Source organism: Oreochromis niloticus, linkage group LG10 (genome assembly GCF_001858045.2).
Source record: "Oreochromis niloticus isolate F11D_XX linkage group LG10, O_niloticus_UMD_NMBU, whole genome shotgun sequence".
Taxonomy (NCBI): Eukaryota; Metazoa; Chordata; class Actinopteri; order Cichliformes; family Cichlidae; genus Oreochromis; species Oreochromis niloticus.
Genome location: NC_031975.2, coordinates 16,876,883 through 16,896,952, shown reverse-complemented (window position 1 = coordinate 16,896,952; position 20,070 = coordinate 16,876,883). Strand labels below are relative to the sequence as shown.

General features: G+C 39.7%; 1 protein-coding gene across 2 annotated transcripts in view; it reads right to left on the bottom strand.

Annotated features, from left to right (window-relative positions):
- Positions 1-214: 214 nt before the first annotated feature.
- The window catches only part of LOC100703384 (replication protein A 70 kDa DNA-binding subunit), a 41,977-nt gene continuing 22,121 nt past the window's right edge, over positions 215-20,070 (bottom strand). The window contains exons 11-17 of one of the 2 annotated variants that reach the window (XM_003457545.5): positions 19,923-20,059; positions 19,182-19,330; positions 16,136-16,265; positions 8,701-8,877; positions 8,441-8,548; positions 8,227-8,313; positions 215-996 (exon numbers count right to left, since the gene is read on the bottom strand). In XM_003457545.5, coding sequence (XP_003457593.1) covers positions 895-996; positions 8,227-8,313; positions 8,441-8,548; positions 8,701-8,877; positions 16,136-16,265; positions 19,182-19,330; positions 19,923-20,059 — 890 coding nt within the window. In that variant the 3' untranslated portion in view covers positions 215-894. Of the gene's footprint in view, positions 997-1,067; positions 5,645-8,226; positions 8,314-8,440; positions 8,549-8,700; positions 8,878-16,135; positions 16,266-19,181; positions 19,331-19,922; positions 20,060-20,070 lie in introns of those variants that run through there. The other variant, XM_013265596.3, reaches the window with a different exon arrangement.

Here is a 20,070-nt window from a genome sequence, read left to right as displayed (position 1 = left end):
CTAAAACTTTTAGCTTCCAATTTGATTATTTACAAAGCACGCCAGCTGCCTCAGGTCACCTTATCCTGTGAGGTGAAAACCTTACAATATTTCTGAAAGAAATCCAGGTGTTTAATATCGCTAAAAAATATAATATTTTCTGATCTCACAGCAAATGCAATTTTCCGTTTTGTAAGCCTACCTGTTAAGACAACACAGATAAAGACAAAGACACTTTCTATCTTAATGTCCTTTTAATGCCTGTTTTTTTCTTGTCTGACATTTCTTGGAAGCACAAAAGGAAATCAAACACAAACGCGCACACACACACACACACACACCCAAGATATCTTTTAAGAACAAGGCGCACGCTGTGAACGCAGCTTAAACACGTGCGTCCCCCACGCATTTTTTTCCGAAGACTCTGTTTGAAGAAAAAACAAAAAAAAAACAAAGACTAAATAAATGTGACTCATCTACGTCTTACTCAACTAACACTGAGCATCACCAGTACAAAACCGAACAAATAAGTCACGTTGATGAAGAAAAAAGAAAACACTATGATCATGGTATTTACATGATGCGTAAGACGTGAAAATGTAAGCAGGTTCAAGAACACGGTAAAAATTCTTTAAACTGAAAACACAAAGTAAAATTGCCATTAAAATAAAGCTGGAAGTTGCTTCCATCAGATCTCTTTTCCTTTTTTCCCTCCACTCTGTGAAGGAAATCATCCGCTAAATATCAGTCTTTTGTTTGGCTGCCATTTATTCAGATGAATCACTGGCCGCCCCCTCTGCTGTCTCAGCCTGATATGCTGTTATCTCGCAGGTGGGAAAAAGTCGGACACTGGTCGCAGAATGGCGAAAGATGCGTTTAATGACCAGAAAGACATTTGAATGGGTGAGACTAAGTTCATCTAGCCAATTTGTAGATGTTTTGCAGGAGTCTCCGGCTGTATTCCCTGTGGTCGACCGGCTGGACTTCCATTACAGTTACCTTCACTCGACTCTCATCCTGTGGAGGAAACAGAGGGTTTGCGTTCAGTGCACAGCATCGGGTAAAGAAACAACAACTTTAACCTCTGATCAGCACGATTCAAGACTGCACATAATCATTTGTCTACTGAACCAATTAAGACCCAACCAGTGGAAAGTCTGCTTTAGGACTGAAACTTCCTGCTACTGACAGAGCTTTGCTGTCAGCTCAGACTTGTACCAACAACCTTCTTCTCAAAATCTATGCAAAAAGCCGCAAGGCCAGTAGATTTTATTGTATGGTCTAATTTCAGATCCTTTGGCAAGTGTGAGCCATGATGTCGTTAGTCATATCGAGCTGAGCTGCATAATTTACATGGTGTTTAATATGTTGATTTTAATTTGCATTGCCTGCTTCTTCTGTTTTGATACGTTGGAGAATCTCACAAATGTAAGAAAACGAGAGCGGCTTTTTTCCCCCCATGATGTAAGCGAATCTTGTCATCAAAGCACTCTCTTTGGGAACCAGACACCTCTGATGATGAATTTAAGCATTTCACCTCAAATGGTGAAAATTCAGCAAGTCAGACCGAGTCCTGACTGTCGCAAGACTAAAAAAATAAAAATAAAAGGCTTCCAACATAAACAAGAACACAAACACCGGCTACTGCACAATCACAGACTTCAGCAATATTTAGCAAAAACTCGTGTGATTACTCAAACCTAATGGACTGTGTGATTATAAAGTGACCCTACGTGGCCCCAAGGCAGGAAGCAGAGCAGGAAAGGTGACACTTTCCATGTCATTTACAAAAGTAAGCAAAAAGAAGGATGTTCCACCTGTTTCCTTCATATTAATAAAAATAATATCAATAAAAACATATTCTAATCTGCCATATTGCACAGCGCTACAGTGTTTAGTGCCTCGAAGCTTGAGGCTTCCTGGATCCACAGGCCAGCTTCTGTGTGAAGTTTGCATGTTCTCGGTGTGCCTGCGTGGGTTTCCTCCTCCCACAGATCAAAGACATGCTGGTTAGGTTACCCATCGGTGCTTGTACTTTCACAAACACAAGAATAATTGAGATCGATAATTATGTACGCAGATGTAAGCTGTCTCAACTGTTTGCAGTAAGAGTCACCATCAGTAAGTCAGATTCTGTACCATCAAACAATGGCATGATTTCCAGTGAAAGCATAAAGTCAAAAGCTCTTTTCCATCATAATCAGTGACAATTATTAAAGGGATTAATCCAGAGACAATTAGCAATTCACTTAGGATAACCAGCATCAAGGATTGAACATTTGTTCATTATCATATGTGTGATTCCACACTTCTACTCGTATTTTCAATTTGCATCTACCTCAGGCAAATTAAACAATACGGGGGGAGGGGTTGAATCGGAGGTTCCACTTGACAAAAGGTGACAACTTATTTAAAAATAATGGTTTTCCAAATGGTAGGGTACTGAGAGAAAGAAGGCTTGGTAATTTAATATGCGGAGACTAATACTGCAATCGCATCTGGAAAAAACAATTACTCTGTAGCCGAACATTCACCCCTGTTCTCTAACTCAATTTCAGGCGGTGCGCTGAAGTGGGGTTCTTCCCTGAAGGAATAAATACCAGCACTTCTGGATGTGCAGACAAAAAGAAAGAAACAAAAACAAAACACACACACATGCAAAAGTACAGCACACAACTAGCCAATAAACATTTACACTTACTGATGCCATATCTTCAAAGAGAATTAATAAGATGCTGTACTGTACTGAGCAAAGAAATAACCCAAAACTACCTGCAGAGAAATATTATTTATAATATTATTCATTATACGGGACAGATAGCATTGTCTGTTTAACAATCCAGCACTTAGGTCAAGACTGAAATATCTTAACACAATCACACAATAAGTTTTAAAGAACTGAAATGAATAGGATAAATCCTACTACCATTTTTTTTCCATGTATCCAGTAAAATTGATAAAGGATTCTTAAAACTTGTCTGAAAGTGCCACCTTAAAGGTGAATTAAGACTCTGACAAGGTCACCAACCACCTTCTGTTAAATTCTACTGTAGGACTTTTGGGTCAAAAGGACTATTTTGGCCTATTTGCGAGAAGGGGTCATTGTAAACCCAAGACAGCGGGTTAAGAAAATGAGAGGAAAAAACAGCCAGTGTCCGGAGAAACACTGGAAAACTATTGCCCAGGAACACTTCGATAAGTTTCTAGAAAGTCTGGCTCTTTGGAAACAAAATATAAGGAACACAGAGGTAGCTCAAATCTTTTGGGTTAAAGAAAGACGAATAAATCTTCTCTGAATCTCTCACGCTGATTACACACACACACATATATATATATATATATGTGTGTGTCATGGGAGCTCTTAGTGATTTTTATATTTGCCATCAAGATGATAAATGCCATCATAAGAATTTTCCGAAACCTTTTTCCACACTCAAGGACAGCAAAAAGGTCTGAGTGTAATGTGATGTGAGTGCTAGCTAAGAATACGTTTAGCTGATGATGTAAAGTGGCTGTGTTAAGAGTGTACTTGGCTCTGAATGGCCTGTCTGTTAAAACAAGGCAAGAAAAGCAGATCCTCTATGACACTAATAGATTCAATGAGACACAATCAATGCATTCACTTCAGACTGATGCGCTTGGACTCACACACAAGCACTAATACAGCAACACATATTTAAGATGAATAATCAGCCAGCCTGGAACAGATTCAAAGAGTAAGATTTGAACTCAATTATCACATCTGAGTATTGGTTTGAAATCAGATACACATTTCTTTGGATTGTCTTTTAAACAAATGCAAATTAAAAGATTATGTGTAAACAGCGCTCTTTAGTGCTCCGTAAATCCAATTCACCATGTTGTGAACTGTGTGTGTGTAGGAGAGGAAGATGAGCCTCTACTGCACTCAACTCTGGAGCACTAGTTTCTGATTCACTGCACATGCTCCTGCCTTTGTAATGCACCACCTTAATGAAACACGGCAGACAGTTAAGACGGAACTTTATTTAAATACAGCATTTACATTTTTATTTACGTCTGTTGCCAGCTGTGTTGGAGTTTTTCATCATCTGAAGGATTTGTAAATTTGTTTACCTGGTTGTGAATATAGACCAGATGTTGTGATGATAAATGCACATTTATCATCACAACATCTGTATAAGAGTCTCCCACTCTTATACCTGTTGTATAAAAGTATAAAAGTATAAAAGAAGGGGCAATTTTATCAGTTACTGCTTTGCTTCTCGTACCTTCTGCTTTCAGAGCTCACTTGACCAAAGTAATCTATTCTTAATATAATATTTGTTAAATACCAAATGTGAAAAACCTGACAAACTCCAAAGCTTTCAGAGACTACACCCCCCAGCCTGAACAGAGGGGTATGTCAAGTTGCCTTCAGCAATTTCTGCAATTTTCCAAAAAAACAAAATGTCAATCACGTCTGCTTCATGTAGAGATTAGCCAGGTGAGAAGGGGGATAGAGGGAGTCTGACCTTCATTCTTAAACTCTCAATTATCATTCTTCACACAGCTGTCACCTTTAAAGCAAGGCTAAAAGAGACTGATGCTCTTCAGCACCGTCATCACCATATTTAAACAATTATTGTGGCTTCTCTGTAATTCTTGTAATCAGAAAAAACCTTACATATACATAAGTTAGCAATTGGAAAGCTTATGTGTGAATAATATTTGTTTTGTTACAAAAACATATACATTACGGTCTGGGATTAAAGAGTCAGTTTGCTGGATTTGAAGATCAGAGCACTTTGGCCACATTGTGACGGCTGCCACAGCCCTAAAACGAACCTTACCCATCGTCACGCAACAAAAGAGGCCTTAAACAAACTGAAAGGAGGTCATCTGGTCTGATGAGTCCTGTTTTCCTTTAAATCCCACGTGTGCTGTTTACTTTGGGAAATAATGTCAGTGCTTGTGTTTGCTTTTGGTGAGTGCGATGCTCTGGCGAATGCTCTGAGCATCCCACATGGGTCCATAACACTGCTATAGACCAGGTGCAACTCAGTGATTTCCCCCGTCAGGAAAAACAGGCTATGCCACACTTCCTGTTGTTCAAGAACTGATTGAAGAACATGATGAACTCAAGGTTCTTTTAAACGTAAAAGTAGACACAGCTACACAAATTAGGCCTTCAGCGGTTGATAATGTTAGAGTGACTTATATGCTTAAGAAATCTGATATTAAAAATATCGAACATTTTTTTCTTCCATCTACACGAAATAAACAGATTTAGCTAAGATCTCTTATGTGTAGCTATTTATTTACATGCTTACATTCTTCAGGACGGCCCCCTGGTGGTCAAACTAAGTACTGTCAACACTCATGAGATGGTTTTAAGGGTCTCCTTTTTACTTCTAGATTCTCATTTATATTGGTGATTGTCTAATATGAATTACCTTTGTGAGAGAAAGAAAAGAATTGATCATAACCATATCTAAACAGGATAACGGTCTAAATAGGAAGAGTGACTGATGAATGAAATGAGCAACAGTGTACACTGGTAGAGTTGATGACTGAACAAAAAACATGTGAGCGCATTGTGCTTGTTAAGTCAAAAACCTGGTAGTTTGTCATCTTGCTTCTGTTCCTAAAAATAAGACAAACCTTAAAATATGATCCTAAGCCAGGTCGTTCTCTCTCTGCGTCTCTGTTATGACAAGTGACAAAGCACACACTTTACAACTTCATTAATCTTATTACGTTCTGACATTTCATTGCGTTGTTCTATTTTTGTGAAAACAATGCAGTAGGACTTTTTGCCTTGTGTCACACAAGTGTGTAAGAACGAAGGCTTGGGTAGAAAGACAAACTGAACAGCTCGTGTTTTTGAATTGCGGGCTGTGCCAAATGCAGACGGAAAAAATGTCTGAATAAAGTGATAAGCCTTATGTAGAACGCGTTTCTATTCTGAGCTCATTATATCTACTTTGTTGAAAACTGAAACGATCAAAAAAGTGTTCCTATTTGTCTGAAACTCTTCCTGACACATCCTGCAATAGAAAAATAAGTATTTACCTAAAAAGTAAAAAAAACACCCTTGATTTTGATGCGTTTGCGGTCTTGAAAAAACATGTTGTGAAAATGCTCTATGTCTCTCCACAGTATCACCTTTGATGCATAATTAACAGGTGATCAATGATTTTCTTTTTATTAAGTGCAAACTGCAATTCATTTATATTTAATAATGTTGAATTAACTGAATAACCAGAGCACTGAATTACATGAATAAATCTGTATCAGTCTCTGCCTCAAACACAGACATGCATGGCAAAATAGAGCCTGTAATGACAAGCGCTTACTGTGCCTGCATTTGCGTTCAAGGTGGAAAAAAAACCTGATTGCTCAGTTAGCTGTTCTGAAAGCTGCTTAGTTGTTCAGCAGATCATTTAAACTGTGTCTAAAACACTGTTGACATGTTTTCAATTTTTCATTTCCATTTGCTGCCAGCCAGGGCCCTCTGAACTGCGATGACTCCCCTTTTCTCTGTCTCACAATTTGAGCCCAGATTACCTTAAAATTTCCTTTGGACATTGATGGTTCTCAGTGGATAATTTACACAAAATGTTCATACTCCCAAGGTGAAGTAGTGTTTGTTTTGAAAAACTATGACTCCTTCGGTAATGCAGCCCTGAGGACGACATTTTAAGCCCCACCGGTGGTAAGAAAAGCAAAATCATCAAAATGCCATTTGTTCTGACCAAAGCGTCTGCATTGTTCAATATAATGAAAACTGCAGCCTCCAGCATTTGCTCCTCTAACTTCAGGCTGGCAAGTAGAAGTGATATGCTGACATTTAGCGTAAACAGTTTCTTCCGCTTTCTACATAAAGATCACTCTTTACCGAAATAAACATTATTGTTGGTGAAGTTAGACGTTCCTCGCTGAATGGTTTATGGTTTATGAACTCTGCATAGTTTTCCTTGTAGATTTTCTCGAGGTCAGGACACAGACCATTCAGAGCTCATCCTACATCTCAATCATTCCACTCAGACTCTCGGTATGTGCCCCCAGCAGCAAATTAGTCTCTGAATAATTACGCTAATTAGGCTTAGAAAGACAATAGCTAAATGCTAATTAGCGACTAATTAAGAGAAATGAATTCACAGCTGTATTTGTTTTCTGTTATCCAAAGTGCACTGGCTATAAAACAACTCCCCTGTCACTCTTATACTAATTGAAATGAGTTTGGATTTATGTTATGTGACTGACAGCATGTCGTGATTATACCGCATATGTAGCTTTACATGCTTGGGTCTGCAGTGCAACTGACTGGAAGACAATATCTGATGATGAGTGCTTTAACAAACTCATGAATGGCATGCAGATCATTCATTAATGCACTGCAATAGGTTATTCTGACAAAAATAATGCATGTTCCCTTAATCTAAGAAGAAATCTCTTTACATATCTTTACATTAATGAGAATTTCAAAATGTGTTCATTTCTAAGTGATTTCATAAAGAAAAGTGCCAATTATGCTTGAGTAAATGAAGCCTCAGTTAACACAGCTGGTTAAATTGAGGTTTATGTCAGTGCTAACACTTCATATCGCCTCTTTTAATTTCATCCTTAAGGATCCTGCTGATCACTAAATACCTTCCGTTGCTAAAACTACAAGCTTTTCCTTATATTATTTTTTAACAATTAGGCTTTATACAAGTATCGAAGCACCAAAGACACTTCGACATGCGGACTGGAGGAGTTTGGATTCAAACCAAAGGCCTCCTGATTAGTAGGAGACCTGTGAGAAAGCGCTGGGATCTAACAAAAACACTCCTGTGTGGCTGCGGATTTGATAAGAGGTAAATGTTGCAATTTCCCATAACAATTATATAATTGTAATTGGTCGCTGTCATATAAAAGAAACAGCTCGCACAAATACTGTAGCTGCTTTTTATTGTGAAATTGACCCCGAATGAAACCATTTACTGATTTTTACAACAATGTGACTTGTGTGCAAACCTTTTGTGTATTTTGAAAGCCTATTTTTTACAGAACCATTATGGCTGTACTGGGGAAATAAGATGCCTGCTGTTGTATTTGTTGAATATAGCGATAAGACGGCCGTTTGTGACACTAGCCAATCAGGGTTGAATATTCCTCCAGGATCACTGAAAGAATGATTGTAGGACAATGATGAGCACTATTGTGTACCAGTATATTCTGCTCTGCTGCTAAATTGTAATGCACTGTACCACTTTATATTGCGCAGCCATTTTAGCCACTTACGTTGTAGGTCTCTAGCTTGACTCTGTTTTTAAAGATGTGAGTTGTGAAGTTGGCTTTCTGGAAGACTTCATCGAAGGCAGCTTCATCCTTAGAAACAAAAAAAACAAGGGAAATACAACATCAGGAGCATCAGAAGCACAGGAAGTAGTCTTTTACAGTTAGACCTTCTGGCAAAATTGCAAAGGCAATTTTCTTGTCCGCCTGTGTGTCTCACTGTGTCTCTGAGATGTCCGAGAGTTTCTGCGCTGTGACCCAACAGGGCCTCAGCTGTCTCCTGGAAGCACGTCACCCACTGGTTATCCCCGAAGTCAGCTAAGTTAGCCTGAGAGAGAGGAACAGGCCGAGATGATGAGTGGGCGAGAGATTATTTATATGTGTATGTGTGCGTGCGGTCATGCATATTCATGGAGGTTACAATAATTCTCATCACAGTATGTATAACAACCACTATTGATGTGCACTGTGCACACTTACAGAAAGTAAGAGTCTGTATTTGAAGTTGGGGAACTCTCTGTTACACTTTTCGCAGCGGTACAGCCCATTCTGCTGGTCGATGACCTTCTTGTTGCAGTCTGCAGATGGACAGGCTTGGTACAGACAATTCTCCTTACGAATGTACAGCACTGTCGCCACGCAGCTGAAATACTGTGCCTGAAAATGGAACACAAAAACATATTTATCTTATTACAGGGGTTGAGCTCGATTGCTATAAACACCAAATCATATTGCTCCAATCGGATTGTCTCGGAAGCTGCAGTTAATCTGTAGGTGCTGTGCTAACCAGCAGCAGTTTAATTGCATTTTGTCTATTATATTTTTCAATCTATTACTCTTCCATATTAAATGTGAATGTGGCAAATCAACCAAATCATGCGAGACTTGTTTTAAGAACTTTGCATTTAATGTGCAATTTTTGCAACAGTCAAACTATTCCTGCTGGAACCGGGAGACAATCTAGCATTGTTTCACCAGCTAATTAACACCAATCCTCAAAAGCATAATTTAAGTCGGTGTCAGTAAAAATATGGCAAATTGACAGCATATAGCTGCAGGAGAAAGGAACTCATGGCAGAATAATAGTCAGTGCCAGTGTTATGGATCATTTAGTTTTCCTGTTTAACTGGCAGCTTTCTCCTTTGAATGTTTGCAGAGCTGGCAGATGTTAAAACAAGAAATTAACTGTAGCCGTCCTTGTAGCTGGCTCATATTTGCCTCCTTTCATTCAAGCTTTCAGAGCAAAGCCATCTGATTGCTTTTTTGGAGTTTTAGAATTGAGTAAAACTGTTACACCATCTTGTAGACTCTTGAGTCAAGATTAAAGTTAAAGGTATGCATATGAACACAGATCTGTACAAAAGTTTGAAACAAAAGTCTGAACAAATAATTGTAAATACAAATGCACTGTTCTTTCATAAAGTTATAAAAATAGTCCTGACTCAACAGGATTTACAAGACAGGTCAACAAATATCATTACAAACTGACAGCCGATGACATTTCCAGTGCATCTATAATTCCTTAAATTTTGTGGTAGCAATTAACAACTGCGGGCTGCTTTAAGGCAGCTGACAAAAGATCTAAAACTGAAGCTAATCACAAAAGACAAAAAAAACTCCCATATCACTGCAAAAGAGCTTGAGGAAGGTTTAGCTGACAGAGAATAGGTGGTGCACCTTTCCCTTGTGCAGTGCTGATGCGTAAACAAGACTTATACAAAACAAGTTATCAGTAGGAAATGTGGACTGCTACCTCATTCAGGAACTGAACATGCAATCTTTCACTAAAAAAAGGAGCAGCATTTAAAAAAAACGACAAACAAACAAAAAACAACAGAACACAGGAGCCGAATAATTCAACAAATACCAAAATCTGTATGCAAATATCACACAGTCAATCAAGAGAGTGAAGCTAAAAAGAAGTTGGCTTCTATAAAGCAGCACTGATGCCATAATCACTTTTACTGTTTGTGACTTTTAAATTCATAAAGAAAAAAGAAGTGCACTAATATTAGCGTATTAATTTGAAGTTTGCTGCAGGAGCTCTGTTTACTTCTTTTCACTTCAAAATATTTGATGTATCCAAACCCGTGCACAGAAACGTAACACAGCAAAATGAAGATTTGACTTCTCCATTCATTCACTTGCAACGGATAACCGAGGACCTCTTAGCTTAAGAAGCTGCATTAGTATATTTACAAAGACAGACAACCTTTACTGTAGACATTACAACTTTTCTATTGAATGAGGCTGCTTAGAACTTAGGAATGTTTTAAAACTTTTTTTTTATATTGAGCGGCACATTCAAAAGCAACATTCATCAGCACTCCAGGTGAATAACCCTCCGTGGATGTGTTGTTTTCATCTAAATATTGTAAGTATTCTTTTGGTATTTTCTTGTAATTTAAGCTGCCTTACTTTTAAAAACATGACTTAAAAGTGATGAAATTAAACGATAAAATCCAAAAGAAATGTGAGATCGAGAGGAATAAAAGTGGGCCTTTCAGAGCGGACAGTTTTAAAGAGGGCGAAAGGGAAATATTAAATAAAATAAAAATAAACTCAGATCAAATTTGGCATCAACTGTAAAACTGTTGCCAACAAGTTGGCCCAGCTGGTAGATGCATGCTGTTTACACATCTCTATTTGACTTCCAAACAATCTTGGAACAGTTTAAAAAGAGAGCAGAGGGAGTTTGAGAATTCTTTGCATAATAAATGCAAGATGAGACGGATCTCTCTCTCTTCCTCTCTAGTTTTGAAATAGTGCTAATGTGCTAATGTATGCGCGCGCACAAGCACGCCGACATATACACACGGCTCGGTGCAAGGTTATATGCAAAGACCCAAACTTGTGCATTTGGAATACACATACAATGAGCTAAACTTCTTTCTGTTAGGAATTTAAATTAAAGTGTACACAGTCAAACAGCATCAAATTAAAATGCAGCGATATTGCTGTAATTTAAACAGATATTAGCTCCTTAGGCAGCAGAACTCACACTGGTAAAATCAACAGCTAAAAAGGAAAGAAATGCTAATTCTATGGGGGGAAAAGGCTATTCTCTCATCCTGTGGAGACGCTCGGCATTTGATTTCCATAAATATAAATATAAAGAATGCGCACAGCACAGGAACTGCATCTCGTTGGGAAAAGGCACGCACGTGGACGTGCCTGCATGCAAACATACACGCGGTTAAGCACGGGGTGATGAATGTGATATACCTGCACATGCTTGGAAAAACCACAGAAAAATGTATTTTCCTCGATTCACCAGAGGGTATTTCTTCTATCAGGAGAACAGGTCTTAAACAAGATGTTGGAATTGAAGCCAGAATTTAAAATGAAATGCTTTAAAATGCATTCTAAACAACAACTACAAGCTAGAGCTGGGCCAGACTCATTACTAATGTTGGCCTAAATGAGTCTATCAAAGACTCTTTCTAGGATGCCGGCCAAATTTGCGCACGCGCACGCACACACACACACACACACACACACACACACACACACACACACACACACACGCTGACAGAGCAATGCTGTTCCTTCGTTATACAGCCCACACTTGCTGTAAAGTGTTTAGTAAGAGCATGGAATGTGAAAAGGCCGTTGTGTTCACAGCGTCGCTCATGAGAGGGTTGATGATGTCCTCTGTCCTCATGACCTCTACAGATACTGCCAGTCAGACTTAGAGCTCTTTGACACTTTTCCCCCCTCTAGCTAACACTGACTCACAGCCTCATAATCTGTCCACCCATCCATCTACCCAGTACTCATGCCACACGGCAAGAACCCTTCTTGAACACTTGGTAAGGCTTTTTTTTTTTTTTTTTAATTAGGAGAATTCCTCCCGTTAGCAACAGCGCTCTCCCCCTCAACACTCCACTCCCATCTTTCCGCCTGCCTCATCACGTTTTGCAGACTTGGGCAGATTGGAGTGCTGGAAGGCTGGAGAGGTGGGAAGGCGATGAGTGGGGAAGGTGGTAGAAGGGTGGACGTAACAGGAGAAAAGAAAACAGGATGCTTTTTGAGAGCACGGGGTTGTTGAGGACTCCTAATGTTGGCAGATGCTACAGACAATGAGCGGATAGAGGTCATCGCGATCTGAAACATAGTGATTCCCACAAAACTAGACCACTCTAAATAAATCCCACTGCATTTGTCATCATCTTTCCGGTTCTCCCTTCGTGTTTTATTCTCTCCCTCAGTATTCCAGTGTGTACACAAAAGCCTTGGGGCAAAGTCTTAACCTTAAGCACACTGAGGAGCGCCTGGAAGAGTAGCATGACTAACGCTGCACATAAAAACAGACACAGAACACAATGTAAAAATATGTGTGCACACTTACCTAAAGATTCAGAAACATTAACACACACACACACACACACACACTGCTCTGAAAATAGTTTTCATTCTTATCACACCAAATCCCTGTGTCACCTTCTGGCACCTAAATGCAATTAAAATTTGTATGTGGAAGGGCAACCAAGTGAAAATCTACTTCACATAATTGACGTGGCTGCACATGCCAACTTTAATGCTTGTCCCCAAACCCCAACACACACATTGCTACATTAATTAGAAATAGCTTGTACACTTGCATGCGCGCGTGTGCACACACACATACACACACATGCGCGTGCAAACAGTCACGCACATACATGGAGGCAAACAGGTAGAATGTCAAATTAGATCCCTTCAAACTATAAGCTAATGACTTGAATTCCATTATTATAACCAAAGACGCAGCCTCAGAGTACGCGAGAGACAAGCTTCTTAAAGCCTTTCAATTACAGAAACGGTAGGTGGTACGCAGGGCAGACAGCTAAGAAGACAGAAAAGAGGACAGGACAGAGGATAAGAAGAGGAGAAAAAACAAGAAAAACAAGAAAAAGAGGGATTTCTCACCTTTCAACCCTCATCCCGACGTTACCTTTTCTTAATAACCCTTGTCACTTCTATCCAGTCCACTCTTCACTACTTTCTTTACGCCTTCTCCTGTGGCCTTGGTCCCCGCCCTCCCCCGAGAAAAAAACATCCCTCAGTGCAGCTTTGTAAGTGACATGTAGCTTGAGTGGCTCTGCCTGACTTTTTCCACTCATCAGCTCTCAGTCTCCCACGTTTTCTATCTGCGCCACTTCCCTTCTGGAAATGTTATGCCCTATAGGCTTCCCACACCTCCAAAAACATAATTAGAAATTTTTATTAGAAGCGACATTGATCTTGAAGCTACCCGTAAGTGGCTTCCAATTAAATGTGAGGAATGAGGGAGACTAGCCTGAACTAAATCTCATTAATTAGAAATTTTAGGAGTGGCGCATCACATTTAGATGCACTCTGCTTTTGGTCAAAAGCTTGATAATTCTGTGCAATGACACCTCTTAAAATGGCACACGATTCAATTTGAGGGTTCTCGCCTGCTCATCCAATGGCGTTTGGCTTTACTGCTAATACGTGAGCATCGCTATCTCCCTCCCACAGTTAAAACAAGAGAAGCATGACTCTAATCCATGAAGTCATAGCAAGGCACAGCCTAGAGCTGCTCTGTTTACAATGAATGGAAGACTGACTGTGGATTTGTGTTTCTCTAAATGCTTACATTCAAATGAGGCTGAGCAGCAGTCAGGTCTAAAAATCACTGAAACCATGTCTGTTTACAGAAAATCTTCTTTGATAGTTTTTAATAAGAGGCCTTCAATCACATTATCACCCTGTGATGTTTAGCAGTCAGGATTGCTCATCGTGCCTTTTGTGGGTTCAGTTCAGTGATAATGGCTTTATTGGCATGACCATATTCAGACTCGGCCGTGCCGTGAATGAATTCTGACATGAATTTAAAAGAAATTCTGGTTATTTTCTTACAGGACAGGGAAAAAAATACAGCATCTTTGTTTGTAGAATTAAATGTAATATAATGTTATTTGCACTTTGTGAGTTCCTGATTTTTCAGCAATTTCCCTTTCATACAGTGTATTACATCGTATATTCACTACATACAAAGTGAAATATTTCAAGTCTTTTTTTAAATTTAATTTTGAAGATGATGGCTTGCAGCTCTTAATGCTCAGAAATCCAGTATCTCAGATTATAAGAATATTTTTCCACGATTAGATAAAAAATGTTGGGGCTCCTTTTACTGGAGCAGCATGGCGTGGCGCTTGTGGCAAAGCTGAGGTGTTACTGAAGTCCAGATCGCTTGCTGCCATCAGCTCATCTGGATTTGGGGATTTTTGTCATCTTCCTCTTGAAAATACCCCATAGATTCTCTGTGTGGTTCAGTACTTCAAAATCTCCTGTTTTACGCCCGCATTGACTTTGGACTTTGATTAAACACAGCTGACCAAGCTCCACCAAAACCAGCAGATGACACGGCACCCAAATCATCACAGACTGTGGAAACTTCACACTGGACTTCAAACACCTTGGATTCTGTGCCTCCTCACTCTTCATCTAGACTCTTTGACCTTGATTTGAAAATGAAATGCAAAATTTACTTTCATCTAAAAAGAGGACTTTGGACCACTCCAGTTCTTTTTCCTAAGCACAGGTAAGACCCTTCTGACGCCATCTTTGGTTTAGTAGTGGCTTGACATCACTTATATTAGCAATGCAACAGTTGTACCTCCTTTCCTGAAGACATCTGCGTGGTGAGATTGACACCAGCCTCAGACTACTCTTTGTGACTACTCATGAAGGGTATGGTCATCCCGCACACCGTTCCTAGCACACTTTCCCTTCCAGTGAACTCTTCACTAATACAGTTTGGTACACCACTCTGCAAACAGCCAGCTTTTTCAGCAGTAACCTTATGTAGCTTGCTCTCTGTGTGGAGGGTCGAGCATTGTCATCTGGAAAACTGCTAAGTCAACAGTCTTCCAAGTGACTGCAGTTGAATGTACTGCACTACACCAAAGGATACACTTTCTGTAATGCTGCATTTTTGATTTTCGTGACCTAAAAACTGTAATCGCCTAAATAAACATATCACTATATTTATTTCAATTCATGTGTAATGAATACAGAATATATGAAACAAAACACAATCTTTTTTGCAATATTCTAATTTGTCCAGACGCAGCTGTATATGTAATTCAAGAAAGCCCAATCCACACTGTGAAGGTAACAAGAGCAAGCAAGTTCAAGTTAAGAAATAAAAAATGTAAAAACAGCATTACACTCCTGACGTCAAAGTCCGTCAACATGATGGATTTGTCCCCATGTGACTGGAAACTTTCAAAGCATTAAAGCTTTAACTCTTTGATTTTTGGGGGCTGGTGCCAAAACTCAATGTTTACAGTGCTTGTCTTACAACGCTGGAAAGATTTTCTGTTATCAACCTTGGCTGTACTGTAGCTATGCTGATGTTACATCATCTGCACAGGGTCTCTTTCATTCCTCTTCAAACAGTAGCCAGCTGCCTGAGTGAGAGAAGGATTTTCTGACTCACATATCAATCTGCTTCCTACCAAGACTTTCATAAAGAACTGACTCAGAAATCAAACTAAAACTGCAACACAAACAACAAGATTTACCCTTTTGCTGTTTAACACCTTGTGGTTTAATTTTGATCAGATTTACTGCAGATCCCCCACTGTCCATTCAATGTAGCAAGCACTGTAGCTGCTTGTGGTTCATAAAACAATTAATAAAACATAAAACAATCAAAGACTGTAAAACAAGTCACCTAATCCTAACTGCAAAGAACATTTTAATGCCGTCCATGGATCTTACTTTAGTCTCGTCCACCCCATTCCTAAAATTTATTCTGATATTGGCTGCTATTTGGGTAAAGTAAACCTTCAGTGATCTTTATTTTATTTCCCTTTTAAATCTAAATGCATGTAATGATAATGTCTTTGGAAATAAGGTAATGCAATGTGTATGTAAGTATGTTTGCATGTGCTGACGTCACCTTCTCTCCATGGCCCATGTCTTCATTCTTAATGTCGCTCAGTGTTTTCCAGTTCACGTTTAATCCTGTGCCTGCTGACCTGGTCTCTGTCAGCGACTGGCTGTTGATTGCAAAGCCTTCCCGGTCATACCTATAGAGATGACATGAATAAATATGCGTTGATTAGGCATAGCATTATAAGCACTGACAGGTGAAGTGAATAATACTGATTCTCTCTTCATCATGGCACCTGTCAGTGGGTTGGATATATTAGGGAGCGATTGAACATTTTGTCCTCAAAGTTGATGCGTTACAAGCAGGATAAATGGACATGTTCAAGGATTTGAGTGAGTTTGACAAGTGCCAAATTATGATGGCTAGATGACTGGGTCAGCGGGGTGTTTGCGGTCACAATCTATTAATAGCAGTCCAAGGGAGGAACGCTGGTGAACCAGTGACAGGGCCCTGATTGGCCAAGGTTCACTAATGCATGTGGAGAGCGAACGGATGAGCTACTCTAGCTCAAATTGCCGAAAACGTTTATGCGAATTTCTGATAAAGAAGTGTCCGAATACACAGTCGATCACAGTTTCTTGTGTACGGGGCTGTATAGCCGCAAACCAGTCAGAGTGATCATGCCCCCTGTTCACCACTGAGAGTGAGGATCAGAAATGGAGCAGAGCGGAATGGAAGAAGGTGGCCTGGTCTGATGAGTCACACTTTCTTTTACAACACGTGGATGGCCAACTGTGTGTGCATTGATTACCCAGGAAACACCCAGCACCAGGATGCACTATGAGAAAAAGGCAAGTCGGGAGTGGCAGGGTGATGCTTTGGGCAATGTTCTGCTGGGAAACCTTGGATCCATTCATGTGGATGTTACTTTTACATGTAGTAACTACCTAAACACTGTTGCAGACCATGTACACCCTTTCACTGAAATGGCATTCCTTGAGCTCTCTTTCAGCAGGATAATGCACCCTGCCACAAAGCGAAAATGGTTCAGGAATGGTTCATGAGGTATTGACTTGGTCTCCAAATTTTAAAGCCCTCAATCCAATCAAGCATTTGTGGGATGTGTTGGACAAACAAGCCTGATCCATGGAGGCTAAAATTTTGGTCCAGATGCCTCAGCATACCTTCAGGGATCCAGTAGAATCCATGACAAGTCAGAGCTGTATGGCAGCAAAAAGGGTACCAACACAATATTAAACAGGTGGTCATAATGTTATGCCTGATGGGTGTATGTCCAGGCATGCCTATGAACCAAAACACATTGGTATATTCTTTTTAAATTGTCATGCACATTATACAGAGAGCAGGGAAAAGAAATACGGATTTGATAAGTCAAAAGTAAACACAGTGTATGCTTGAGGACACAAGTAAAGATCCCTGGATACTGAAAATATTAAACTACACTAGATGTTCCATGAACACTGGATCTGAATATGTTCGGCAGTGTATCTATTTGTGAAAAAGAAAGTGTCAAAGCAAATGTGTGTATATTTTTTTTACATGTTTGTTCTAAGGCATTTTCTTGAGGAGTAACTAAACTCAATCGCTAACTGCACTGTATCAATTATAATCCAAATAAGCCATCTTCAGACATGTCTGAATCGCTCTTGTAACTGATTTCCAGACACAACATCCTGCAATATATCTGATCTGACATATGGCTGCCAAATGCATTAACAGACCATTTATCCTTTTTTCTCTGCATACATTAGCATCCACATTCATAGTTCATTCACCAAGTGAAAAATACAAATAAATAAAACCTGTCGAGTATTGTCTATGCATGCCTTTTATTAATTTATCTACCTTTTTAATATACCATCTAAAATCTTCATGGATCAGTGTGACTCCTGCTCAGCAGTCTAACTAAGCAGTGCCATCTAATCAACTCATCATCCAAATTCATCAGCTTCCTTGAATTATGCAAAGAAGTCTGGTCCAAACAATCCCACATAGCACCGCATCGCCACAGGAAGTAGAGTCAGACAGACCTCCTTTGTCTTTCTAAAGCGCAGACCTAAATATAAAAAATAAGTGGATAACTGTCTGGTACTTGACTAACTTCATTGTCATTCATTGACTGCTGCCAGCATGTAAACTTGAATAAGGACCAAACAGCAGCTGAGATCAAGAGGAAAAGCTGCGGATTAGAGGAGAATGGAAAAAGTGATGAAAGGAAGGAGGGTGCAGTTTTTTTTTACTTATTTAGCCCTTTAAATATCAACACCAGAGACCAATAAGACCAAGATTAAAGCTAGAGCAATGCAGCCTACCCCTTCACTTTCTCCTGCACACATAAGTAACTGTCATAACTAATATAACGTACCCATAAAAGTGGCCAAAATGATCAATCATGGAACAATTAGCAGAATTCATAATGCAGTCATTAACAATTTAAAAGTGTGAACAGAACACTGCCTTCGGGAACACGCCTGAATTTACTGTATTTACACTTTGAAGGTATGAGTGCTGTTTGATGCAATTTAGTGCCTAAGAATAGATTTCAAGAGTAGCACACAGGCAATCATATGCACACTGAAGGATTGTTATGTACACACACACACACACACACAGAGGGAGGAAAAAGGAAACAGCGTTTTTGTTTTAACAGTGTCCAGACTTGGGAACAGCCTTAATGAGTGAATGAGTCATAATTCAAAATCCCTCCACAGGAACTGCTAATAAGAATCCAGTCTGATGCGGCTCACCACGTTCCCATCTTTGTGAGCAAGTACAAAAGCAGTTAGGAGCTGGAAAACACAAATACTTGGGCTTTACTTTTGTGGTGCTCCCTCCTACCACCCTTCTGTCTACATCCTGTCTTGAGTCCTGCTGGGACTGAGGGGGCACATGCCACCAGTCTCCAGCCAAGTAATCACTGGGGCTTTGCATTTATATTTATGTGTGAGACGCCTGGTGGAATTTACCATGCCTCATTTCATTTGTATGAGCAATGCAGTTGGGTCTTTTTTTTTTACAAAGAACTTATTGATGTTATTATCAGTGCAAGTGTATAATTGTTGGTGTATGGCTGCACATCAGAGTGACTCACCAGGCTCTCAGTCTAAAGGCCTGTGGTATATCTGGGTTGACCATGACTGTTGAACTGAACAATGCAGAGAGAGATCTTCCCCCAAAATCAGACAATCGAGCTCCTTTGATGGCAACCACTGGCTGCGTAGAGCCATCAAAATTTTCTGCCTGGAGAAAGGAAAAAGAAGAAGAAAAAAAAAGAGAGTGTCTAAGAAAGTAATTCAGGAGACAGAATGCGAGGCTGCAAAAGCAGTTGTATTATTGTCTCTTACATGTTTAGTCTGTGTCTGCAGCTTGAAGACACCAGAAAGTAATATTTGGTATGGTGTGCTTTCATAATTGGACAACCTACAAGTTAATTTGAAAGTCATTTTTGGATTTCTGCAAAGAGTAGGGGATTAGCTCTTGCAGATCGAATGAGCTTAGAGAAGAATAGCGCTATTTCATGCACATTCGAGAGTTATTTAGCCTTCTGTCTCAAATAGGAGACTCTCGTTCAAAACAGCCCTGAAGGTCACAGGAATGATTTGACCGATCCAAATTTTACAGCCCAGAAAACCTAATCAAAGTGTTTTTGTACTCGAGAGCACCCAAAGAGAGATGTGAGAGTACATATGCATGGATGTATGCGCACATACATGCATGGGCACCTTCATAAACACGTTCAATTAAAGAGTGTTCAACACTTTTTAATGTCAAATTGGAAATCAATCCTTGGATACAAAAAGACAGAGCGTGAGAGAGAGATTACAGTTATTACCTCTTCGCCCCACAGTGTGACTGTCACGACTTTGCCTGTTTGGTCGATTATGCTGAGAGCCCTCTTGGAGACTTCTCTGCTGTTCTTAGTGGTGATACGGGATACATCCTCAGCACTCTTACATATTCCAATCACATCTAGAGGTAGA